The sequence below is a fragment of the Protopterus annectens genome, chromosome 16.part0, assembly GCF_019279795.1.
Source record: "Protopterus annectens isolate FY-2018-M chromosome 16.part0, PAN1.0, whole genome shotgun sequence".
NCBI lineage: Eukaryota > Metazoa > Chordata > Ceratodontiformes > Protopteridae > Protopterus > Protopterus annectens.
In genome coordinates, this window is record NC_056750.1 from 61,953,632 (window position 1) to 61,966,299 (window position 12,668).

A 12,668-nucleotide genomic window follows, 5' to 3' on the forward strand; every position below is an offset into this window, starting at 1 on the left:
TCTAGGGGCAGGGTTTTAAGACAAGTCCAATCATAGCTTTTTAGTATGGTATTAAATCTCTGGGGGCAGAATTTTGACAGGTTTTGGGTGACTCTGATATTGTGGGTTTTGGTAAAGGATGTGCAGTTCCGAATGACAAATGCTAGAAGTTGGTTGCTGAAAGAATTTGGTAGTGTGCCAGCAGCGAGATATTTGGAAGGGTCCGAGACAAACATCCAGTCTAGTATTGAGCCTTTATTGGTTCTAAGGTTATATCTGGTAGGGGAATGAATCGGTTGAGTGAAGTGGAAAAGATTTATGCTAGTGGGAGCTTGGGGAGAGAGAGTAGTGGCCCAGTCAATATTCATGTCACCTAGTATGATCATTTCATTTTTTTATGGTATGGGATGTCCAAGAAAGAAAGAAAGTTTTCTAAAACTGGAGGATTATTTTCTGGTTGAATATAACTGACTGTAATACAGAGTTTTTTGGAGCTATTAATATTAAGGAATGTGATAAGAATTTCAGCATTATAGAAGGCTGGAATAAGATCAGTATAGGGGGATAGGTTAAAGGTGTTGGGGTAAATTAAGGCAATACCACTTCCTTTTTTGTGTTGTCTATCTGCTCTGATTACATTATAGTTAGGGGGATGGATTTGGAATCATTTATATGTGGTTTTAGCCATGTTTCAGTTGCAGCAAGGATATGAGTATTATTTTGGGTCAGCCACGCATTAAATTCAGAGGTTTTGTTACAGATACTTTGGAAGTTAATTGTAGTTAGGTGCAGGGTTTTACAGGATGTGGGACCTGGGTTAGGGTGAATGGCACCTGATGGGAAGAGGGAAGAGATAGATGTTATAAGTTTAATAAATTGACTTTCTGATTAGGAGGGAAAGTGTGGAGTACATTTTAATAGGCAGTATTATTTGTCATATAAGGTGCACTTAGTTCTCAGAAAGAGGGGTTTGCTACACAGATGAGAAGAAAGAGACATGGGAGTAATGTTGCTCTTTGAATTTTAGGTATGGGGGTTGTTGGGTCTTGGTTAAGGAGTTTGAGTTTAATGCTGTAAGGTAAGTGAGAGGTATTAGAATTGTGGTGAGGGAGAGTTGGTATTTCAGGAAAGATATGCTGGAGGGCATTGTGGAGGATAGTGTAAGTGAAGTTCAGAGTAGGAATAGGAGAGAGAGAGAGGAGTGAGTAAAAGTAGTAGGAATGGAATTAGGAGTAGATTTGAAGAGCTAGGAGATGATGAATGTGTATGAAGGAAGGATTTGTAGGTGAGTGATGTGGTTAGAATGGATGTGCTATTTTGGGAGGAAGTGGGAGTGGTTAGGAGAGGAAGTAGGAGTGGCAAGGATAGTATAAGTGTAATTGAAGTGGGAGTGAGTGGGAATGGGGATAGGGTAGGGGAGCGAAGTGAGCCCAGAGCAGGGCTACACCTAGTTCTGAGCTCCACAGGCAACAAAAAAAAAAAACAATGTGTGAAGAGCTCAAGTAAGCCCAGTGGTTCCTTAGAAAGGACTACTTTTGCAGCACATACCTCCAGAGTTAACAGTTGAATCATGGACAAATAGGGACATATGCAGAGTAAATGACTCAGGCCCTTGCCAGCCATACCAATATCCTGTTACTTGGCTGTCTATCCCCAATTACCATAAACAGTGTTCAAACCTGTCAGTGTACATACCAGAGGTTTGGATTTCATATAAAACTTTTATTTCAGATTTTACAGAAGAAATACTGACAGCTGCTTTCTAAACAAAGCAAAACACTCTCACATTGAAAACAGACTTGAAACTCAAATTTAGTGAAAATATATCTGACAGTTCATTAAACTACAAGAGACGCTTGGGATTCACACTTAAATAGCCTACAATAACAGACTAATTAGCATCTATGTGAAGGGTGCAGGAATTCACAATACAAATGTATAGTGCATTTGACAGCCCACTGGACACAGAGTCCCTTTTCAGGAGCAACCCAGGAGTACTGTCTGGTGAGATAACTGAGGGACTCAGACCATATACTACAAGAAGCAGCTCTTTAACAGCTCAAAGCTTTATTCATCTGCACTAGCTGCTATATAAACTGTTGTAGCCAAACACACTGTATTTCACATCAGTTTGCCTGCAAAACACAAGCTAAATGAAAATGCATTCATAGTCAAAATATTAACATTAAACACATACACTTCATGCTGTCAGATTTATTCACAGGTAAATAATGGTCACACTGTTAACATTCAACAGAAAAAGGAAACCAAAGATCCCATCCAAGGAATATGGCTGATGTAATGATACAGTTAGTTTCCATTCTGTATACCACAACCACTCTGTTTCATAGGTGGTCACAAGGCTTACAATCCAGGAGAGCACTGAGGTTCCTAGCCTAAATTTCCAGTTGCCCCAAAGCAATGTCTAGTTTAGTGACTTGCTTAAAGGACAGGGCAGGATATATATATATAAATATAATGCAAAATCAGAGATGTTCTGTAAAACAGGAGACAGATAAGAGGAGACTAGTCTAAATCTCCTAAAAAGTTAACAGAACAACATGTTTTGCATCAACATGTATTTTAAGAATCACAAAACTATGAAACTCTATGACTGACATTGGCAGACTGTAATCCTCAGTGATTTACCACAAAAAAAAAGTTGAAGGAGGCCTGCCTGGCAGTTTGTGTGGAGGTTTAAGACTCTTGCCTCAACAACAGTCTAATTGGTTCAAAGCACCTGACAATTAAAGGGACTGGAGCACTGAGGAGGAAATGGAACAGACCATTTTAGGAGCAATAAATAAATAAATAAATAACTGATATTCCATGGTTGCCCCTCCCCCCGCTCCAGTGCCTGGGCAGCTGCATAGGTCACCTTTTGCTGGGTCTGGCCATGTGACCAGTTGCCTTACAGTAATATGTGAGCAATTTTTAAAACATGCAAATAGTCATACATAATTCCCCTACTGAAAGTGAGAATTATATACCCACAAACTGCACCTCTTGAATCTCAGCCCCATGAAACCGTGCTATGGATCAAAACCAAAATGAACGCAATCAAAGTATACAATAATTCATGACAAAAAAATTCTAATTAAGTAAATATTTTTGCATGAGGGAGACAAACTCCCCTGCATCCCTGACATCTTCTACATCCTGTTTTCTTTATTATTCTCATCTTACAGTTGTACCCCCTTGACAAAAAAAATCAACACAAGCAGACTAATAACTTGCTTTACTACTTCTTCAAGGTCACATCATCCTAAATTGAAAAATTAACATACAGTGCAACTCCCACTGAAAAAAGTAAAATAACCTCACTGATTATTTGACAGAACGACAGTTCACGTAAATGTAATGTTGGAAATGTGAAGCGTGCAGCGAAGGTCCGGGTACTAGCAGGGAAATCCTAGCACACGTATCTTCAGTTTGTGGCTGATATGAAGAGTAGTGGAGGCAAAGCATATAGTCGTTCCAGTCCTCGAATCCTGAATAATGGAATTCAGAGAATGAATATGCAAATCAAGATGCTACGTTTGTAATTATTCTTATATCCTCAAGTTTCATAGGCTTGGGGTAAGAATAATTAGTAAGAAGGTTGCTGGGGCTATCTCCCCCAAGATGAATGTGTGAAAGTAGGCTGTGACTTATCTTCATCATCATTTACATATTTGCTTGTGAAATTGTGACTTTCTTGTAATTCTGAGACTGAGAATATTCCAAGTGGAGAACTTTTCAGCAGCCAGTTACACTGAGACGTTATTCCTTCAAGAACTAGTCCTGTTTGGAAAAATCCATTGATTTAGTTTTCAGAAAGGCTAATAGATCTAAAATACATACATGGGCAAAGGAAGGTTATTCAGATTGTACACCACGTTAGGCCAGCCCGTAGAGACACAGCAATCTGCAATACAAGTGACCCAGGTTTGGGTGCAGACTTAGGCTTGTGGTTTGGGTCAGCTGAGAGAAAGGCCTGGCTATCTATTCCCATGCTGCTGCCATGAAAACTGTATGGATGATTTGAATAACTGTTCAAAGAGTGATGAAGGAGTTTGCCAACATCATACACACACACACACACACACACACACACACACACACACACACACACACACACACACACACACACGTTCACACTCTGATGTGTGTATTACTGAACCATACATATTTTCAATATCAAAAGATAAAGTAGCTCCTGAAATGGCAGGCCTAAGCAAAAAAAAAAAAAAAAAACATTCAGACCAGACAAACAGGGATTTAACAGAATATACAATCATACACTATAAATATATTATAACATATCTTATTGTACAAAATAAGTAAGTGATTATAAATGTAATATGCGGTGCACATGGCATATGCTGACCAGTCCTATAAAAACATACCATCTACACTTTACAATAGTGTCCCACACAAACACCCAGTATCTGCAGACAAACACACACCCACACACAGACACAAACACATACACACGAACATGCTGTAGACATACACCAGCAGAAATACTCTTCACCAGAATGACACACAGCATCCTGTTTAGTGCAAACTTCACCCCCTTCCTGTCCCTGGTGATAAGGCTGTTTCTTTCTCTCCCTCTTCTTTCCTCGGAGGCCATCGCCACCCTTAAGGAAAGGTATGATAACTCTTGGTGTTGTGTTCTACTTTTATTCAGATGAACAACACTTGTGCTTCAACCAGCCTAGCTCTTGCCACCCCCAGGCTCAGTGACACTGTTGCCATTCAAATGCTCATCGATTGACACTCCGCATCTTTCCTTTTTCAACCAGAACTCAAATGAATTTCTATGTCACCTGCAAACTTGGAAAACAAAGGCCCTGGTCTAAGACCAAGAGCAAAACAGTAAAGGTGTGCATGTTGCACCATTTACTAATGTGCAAACAGTTAGGAATGCACCCACAATGCACTGCACTTGTACCACAGTGTGCACTGTATTCTGTGTTATCCACACCTATTGTATATTAGTCCTATTGTACACATTATACGCATCTGTAAGAGTCTTCCTGCAGTCATATGTGCATATAAACACTGAAATATGCAAGAACCTACACAAACCCACACACACACACACACACACACACACACACACACACACACACACACACACACACACACACACACACACACACACACACACACACGCGCACTCGTGTGCACATGCACACACACACACACATACACACACACACACACACACACGCACACATGCACACACACACACACGCACGCACGCATGCACATATGCACACACACACACACACACACACACACACACACACACACACACACACACGCTTCAGAGTTTGAGTGCATGTCTTTCTGCATTTATTCTACAGTGGCTTGTAAACCCCTGCATACCTCAAAACTGTCCCTGATTTTGCAGAATTTCCTTCATTTTTTTGTCTCTTCTCTTATAAATATTTTGATTTTTCAGGTAAATCACCGAGGATTACAGACAGTCATTAATGCCAGCCATTTTTTTCATTTATTTTAAATGCCCTGCGTTTGCACGGGTTTGAAAAATGTGCACCATTGTGGACTAAAGCACAGTTATGCTTACTTTTGGTGGCTCCAAGAGAATGTCTCTGCATCAAATTTTCGCTTAGCTGTGGTCTGTTCCTTTTTTCACAGCTGAGCTTCCCTATCGGTCTATGGATCAGTACAGTCTCTAAGCCACCCTCCCTAGTTCTTCTCAGCTATCCTACTTGTCTAACCTCATGAAGGATCCCTGACTAGCCTTGCTAGTTAATCCTTGTTTCTGATCACACCTGCCACTATGGAAAGACAATACCCCACCATTTCTCCTGATTACCCGGTCAAATTAGGCATTCTGAGGCAATGTAGCAATTGCTTCATGTACACTGACAACCCACTTTTGTTACAATTCTCAAACTCAGCATATGAGATGTGCATCTACATAAAAAACATAGAAACAAAGCTCCCTCACTCACCAATCAGTATACCTGACCCTAAGAAGGTTGTCAGCACTCACATCTCACCTCCTTTACCTACATGTAACCAACACATAAACCCACATATGCGGAGGTCCTCTGTAAGAACCTGCCCAAGTCATGGGAACTCCCAAACACAAGCACACCACACATAGTTCACTCACAGATAAACACAGGGCATATAAAAGCTCACCTGACAGTGTCTCACCAAGTAAGCCCCTAAGGCATAACACAAAACCAAATATACTAGTCATAGGTGACCCTATCGTGAGACACACTGATGTCCCAATCACCAGGTTGGATAAGGAGAAGGCCATGGTCAGCTGTCTGTCTGGTGCCAGGATCCTCAACATCGCACATGCACTGAAGTCCCTCAGCAGCAAGTACTGTTAGAACTCTGTCATAGCACATGTTGGTGTGAATGACTTGAGACATACCTCTCCGGAGTATAAATATGACTGAGCTGATTATGTGTCCCAGGCAGGCATGTCCCTAGCCTTAGCATACTACCCTTACTTAGGATAATGCCACAATACAAGCAAAAGGTGATCAACTTTAACAACTGCCTCAGTTTCTGGTGTCGTTTCAAGGGGATCCAGTTCCTGTCAGCCTAGGATGATATGGTTGATATACCTTGATGCTTTGCCAGAGATGCTTTCCATGTCACCCTTAGGTTTTTGACTTCTGGTAGAAGCCTTTTTTAGGCAATATCACAAGTACAAAATTTCCAACATAATTGTTTCCTCAAAAACCATCACCAGAGTCATGCTAATAAATGCAAGCAGTTCTAACCTAAAGTTGCACTCATTGGAAGCTGCTCTTACCTTGGAGAATGCAGACATCTGTGCTGTCACAGAAACCTCGTTCAAGGCTGCGGAGAGCACCCCAGCCATACCAGGTTACAATGCCTTCCACTTGCTCACACCAAGGCGTATCAATTTGTACTAAATACTCCTCCAGATTCGTAAGGCTAAATAAGTCCTTTGAACTGCTCCAAGTACAACTCTCTGTAGGTAAACTCCCCCTCCTAATTATCACCATCTATAAGTCTCCCTCCATGAACCAGGACCCCCACAATGTGTCTCCTGGGACTCTCATTATAACACCTAACACCATAATTCTGGAAGACTTTACCCATCAATAAACTGATCTAACTACACCAGTACCAACACTCTTGCCCAGAGATTCTTGAACTTTGTGAACTCTAATGCCCTGGATCAGTTAATGAACATCCACTAGGTTTCAGACATTCTGAATCTTGTACTTATGGACGTGAGTGATCACTGCACCACCCCAAGTGTACAGTCATCTCTAGTAATATCTCATCACAGGTTTGTCCCACTAGAACTCATAATAACGTTTGACCCTCCCCCAACTGAAATTAGACTAAAAAATTACTCCAAAGCAAACTACAGTTGCTTACAAGAAGGTATTACTAGATTCACAGCTCCTACCCCTACTGATGGCAAGTATACCAATACCAAAGCATATACCAAAGCCTTCTATAAACACCTTCACAGCTGCCTTGACTCAACTGTACATGACAGGATAAAAGTAACCTCATCATGTAAGAACAAATCTGATTGGTGGACATCTCCCATAAATAGGCTATAAAACAGGAGAAAGAAACTGCTTTCAAAAGTAGTAAGAGACAGTCCCCTAACTTAAAGGACTCCCTCCTTGGCCTAAATAAGCAAATAAGGTACCTAGTAAAAAAATCCAAAGCTGATTACAAAACCAAAGTGGCCACCCTAGCCAAGGACAATCATAAGGCATTTTTTGGCTACATCCAAAACCTCAAAGGTAAAATCCAGAGTTGCACAGAACTTGTCATAAATGACGTAACATGTACTGAATCTGATGGTATTGCTAACCTGCTTGCTGACAGGTTCAGTGAGAACTTCTCCTCCCTTTCTTCATCCAACATACTACAAGACTTCTCACCTTCGTGTCCTCCTCAGAAATCACTAAGGAACAGGTCCTCAATGCCCTTTCTAAGGCTAAACATATGGCCTCTATGGAACCAGTCAGCATCCCTGGCTGCATTCTAAATTGATTAAAGCAAGAATTAGAGGTATCCCTGAGTACCCTCTTTAACCATAGTCTAAGAACCAGGTTTGTTCCTTGCTGATTGGAAAACTGCCACAGTCATCCCCCTCCACAAAGGGGTTTCCTCTGCCGACCCTGGGAACTACAGACTCATAAGTCTGACCATCCTCATATGCAAGGTACTGGAGAGACTTATCATGGACCTTATCGACAAGGATACAGATGACCTCCAAACTCTAGACCCATTCTAGTTTGGCTTCATCAAAGGTAAGTCTTGCCTACTAAACTTGGTGGACTTCTTTGAGACAGTCACCAAAGCTCTGGATGAAGGCAGATCTGTGCATACCACCTACCTAGACCTAGCAAAGGCCTTTGACACCATTCTGCATTTAAGTATAGACAAACTTACCCAACTGCAAGTTAACCAGTATATGGTCAGGTGGGTAGCAAACTGGCTCATCAAAATAACATACACAGTTAAATAGGAGACTCTTCATCAACCATCAGACCGATAACTAGTTGTATACAACAGGGCTCTATACTGGGGCTGCTATTGTTTGGAATCTACTTCTCAGAAGTACAGGCCAATACAAAGGACATGTGGTTAACAAAGTTTGCAGATGAGTGCAAACTGGATGCAATCATTGAATCCCCAGTGATATTAACACACTCCAAAAAATTCATCAAACCAACAACTGGTGCCAAAGCCACAGGCTCAAGTTAAATGCTAAAAAGTGCATCGTCATCCCCTTCGGCAAGGAAGACTTCCCTGAAAAGTACCATACTAACAACATCACCTTGAGTACACAATCCATGGAAAGAGATCTGGGCATACAGGTTGACAGCAAGCTCTTATTTGACCACCATGTCTCCAAAGTGGTAAGGAAAGCCTTCTGCGTTGCCCATCTCATCAATAAGGGCCTTTTTTCAGAAAAAAAGAGGTTATAATCCCCCTGTACTCCTCCCTCATCAAACCTAGAATAGAGGACAAAACACCCTTTGGTATGTTCCTCACCAGGCACTTGCAGCAATTGGAGAGACCTCAGAGGTACCTTACAAAGAAAATTCAAGGTGTCCAATACTCGTCCTATGCTAATAGACTGAAATCCCTGTCACTATACTCTGTGTCCTACAGACTGTTCAGGGGTGATCTCTGCCTAGTATATAGGGCAACTGCAGATCCCACCATGATGGAAAAAGACAAATGGTACCCGCTGTACCTGCCCAAGTGACCTCACCCTTACTTTGAAATAAGCTTCCAGTCCAAATAAAGCAGAGCCCTTCCCTGACCCTTTTCAAGTGAAATCTGGATGATTGGATGGTGAATCACAAATTCACCCCAGCATGTCACCTACGTGCTCCCTTGACAGGGGCAGCAGGTGTTGATCCAGGCCTACTTATAACACCATTCAAGAGGCAAGAACTGGGCTAGGTTTGTATGAGCTTCAAGGCCATTAGCCTAGTGACATCCTATGCTTCTGTGATCCTGTGGTGCTATTACAGTTTCATGCTTCTTATTATTGTTCAAATAATGTGTGTTGATACAATGCCTGCTGTTCTGTTACATTTTAAAGTAAATTAGAGTAATATTTAAAAGTTGTCCCTGCTTTGGGGCCCTTGGCTTTATCAAAAATTATTCTAGAGAAAAGAAATTGAAATCTATACCCCTATAGTCCTAATCTCAGCTATGAATAAGGTTTCTACCCCTCCGTTTTTTTTTTCCGGACTATCCAGAAATCAAACAGATTCTCCAGTAGTCCAGAAAACACTGTACAAACTCCGGTATTCTGTTCCAAAAAAGGAAACAGACTATCAGAGGTTGTAAATCGGCTGATTTACTATGCTTTTTTTACCAAAAAGCATATTAAATCAGCCAAAAACAGGAAGCAGGAATGGAAAAAGAGGGTGTTCCCCACCATGGGATGTCATCGTGACATCACAAATTGGGCGGAATATGGGCAGGAGAGGGGGTGGGTGAGCGGGGTTACTGGTGATGTGAGGGGTGTGGCTTTACTCCAGTTTTAGCCACAATGAAAGGTGGCAACCCTAGTTATGGAAAAAGCATTAGGGTTGCCACCTTTTCAAATGCCCAGAGTGGGACATTTTTTGTAGAAACGTCAGATTTTGCAGGGCAAAACATACCCACAGCCAGTACAAAGGACAGAACCTCACTTTTTTGCCAAAGTAAAAGCTTATTATTGTAGCATTTAAGTTGGTTATTCTGTTTCTTATAACATTTAGGTGTTTCAGGTACAAAAATAACTGCTTTATGCAACTATTAAAGAAAATATTGGATATATTTTTGTCCTAAAAATCTCAGGACATTTGCAATTTTTTCAATTTTTTTGCAGGACACAACTGCCCAAAGAGGGACTGTCCCTCGCAAAGTGGGACAGGTGGTAACCCTAAAAAGCATCCTTTTTAGGGTGACGCTCTTTCTCACTAGCATCATTATTGTTGTAAAGTCAATCAACCCCAAACCAAGAACACACACTCCAAAACCCAAAATGGTGTTATATTGATGCAGAGTGCATTCTGTTATGTGTAGTGTTTGCTGCTTTCTGTTTGGAAGTCCACATATAAATGAGCTTTTGGTACATGGTTTTATTGTATAATACTCTGAGATTGGTAAGTACACTGTACATTTCATAAGTTCATAGGTTCATAGGATGATACTAAGCTGTTAGCCTGGAGGTCCTTGTAAGCCTATCCAAGAATTTCACCCAAGTTCCCTCAAAGTCAGTATGTTTCCCTGTCAAGCAGGGACACTTAGTAACAGGAAAGGTGGGAAACAAGCTCAGAATTTTTTTTTTGTTATTTTTTTTGCAGAAAAAAAACAGTTAAAACAGCAATAAACACTTTAAATGCAGTGCAAGCTTGCACACTAGAGTGTGTAGCAATATTAAAGCAAATACATTTAAAATAAATGCAGTTAAATGAAACAAAACTACTTAAATCAAGTGCAGAATGCTGTATAATCAGGAAAAATCAAAACAGAGGCACTTAGTCTCTCTTTCTCCTTTCTGTTGCTCTTGTAGTCTCTTGCAGAATGCCAAAACTGAATTCACGGAGCTTAAACAAGCCTCCTCCTCCTCCTCCTCTGCATGTATTGTTCCCACAATTACCATGTTTTTCTATGTAATTTGTTCCTACCCTTTTCTAAAGATGCCATTTCCAGCTATTTTATCTGTTAGTATATTCACTACTTCTAGCACAGTTGGTTTAGACCTTGATTTCCATTTTCCAGCAATTGCCCCTTTTGGCGGCCACCATAATTAGACTCAACAACGCCTTACTATGTCTAGGCAATTCCAGTTCTGTATCATAGCTCAAAATATAATTTCCTTAGTTACACCAATTTGCTCACCCAGTATCTCTTAATAGAGCAGTCTGCAGGGAATCTTTAATGTCTGCCAACCCATTACACTCAATTGAAAAACAAACACATCTGTTGGAGGAAAAAATATAAAAAAAATGTACAAGCCGGTTGCATGAGTGTGCACACCCCAAACCAACACCCTGCTGAAGCACCCCTCGATTCAATTACAGCACTCAGTCTTGTTGGGTAGGAGTCTATCAGCATGGTACATCTTGACTTGGCAATATTTGCCCACTCTTCCTTCCAAAAGTGCTCCAAATCTGTCAGACTGCGAGGGCATCTCTTGTGCACAACCCTCTTAGGGTCACCCCACAGATTTTCTATTGGATTTAGGTTTTATTGAAACAGCCCACAGGACAAGGAAGATAATAAATACAATTTTGTTTATGAACTTTACTAATGCTAGTTCTGCACTTGAGAACTGATCCCCTTGGGATTTAATAAATCACAGCGGAATATGTTTATCAATCTGAGTGTCCACCATTAAGGTAAGAGTTTAAAAGCAAAAAATGATATGCAAAATTGGATTGCTTGTTTATTTTTTTTATATCAAAGGGATCTTCTTGATTCATAACTTTTAAACTGCAAATTTGAATACTTTTTAACTAAATGATTATTCTTCCATGTGTGTGTGTATTCAGTTTTTAACATTCTTAGTGTCAGTCAGTTTCCCAGATGTAATAGTAATATGTTAAAATAAATATTCCAGGTTTGGATCTGCTTTTAGACTAATGAATTGTTTATTTTCAACAGGCCTAGGAGGAATGGACCCTTATCCAGCAGCAGAAGCTCTGATCACTGCAATAGCAGAAATAGCTTCTACTAATTCCATTTCCCACCTGTCTTTAATTCGGATTGTCATCTTGCAGAGGGATATATTCCTTGTCTACAGAGACTGTTTAAAGAATAAATACGGGATGTCTGCACCACGAAAGAAATGGAATGAAATTGGTAAGGTTATCTACATAATAGAAGTGAGGTTCTAAAGTTCTCAAGCACAGACTGATCAGAATGTTATGTGAGTCATTTTACCTATTAAATATGTATTGATAGAGACCAGCCCCTACGTAATCTCTTCTGCCGTATGCATTTGGTCTGTAAAACACAAACTTCTATGTCCTTTCCTGTATCCATGCAGAGACAAAAAGTGGATTCATTAATACACGGCCAGGACAGAAGTAACTGTGTTCTTAGTCAGAGGTTCAGCTTTTTTTTTTTTTTTTTTTTACTCAACAAATTTTTATTTTGTTTTTTGAGAAGAAATAAAAAAACAGTAAAATTAGATTACA

General features: G+C 40.4%; 1 protein-coding gene across 1 annotated transcript in view; it reads left to right on the forward strand.

Annotated features, from left to right (window-relative positions):
• LOC122790510 (protein mono-ADP-ribosyltransferase PARP14-like) overlaps nucleotides 1-12,668 on the forward strand; it is an 897,392-nt gene that overhangs the window by 623,308 nt on the left and 261,416 nt on the right. Inside the window, exon 11 of the mRNA XM_044058061.1 lies at nucleotides 12,133-12,330. Within this exon, the coding sequence (XP_043913996.1) occupies nucleotides 12,133-12,330 (198 nt within the window). The remainder of the gene's footprint in view (nucleotides 1-12,132; nucleotides 12,331-12,668) is intronic.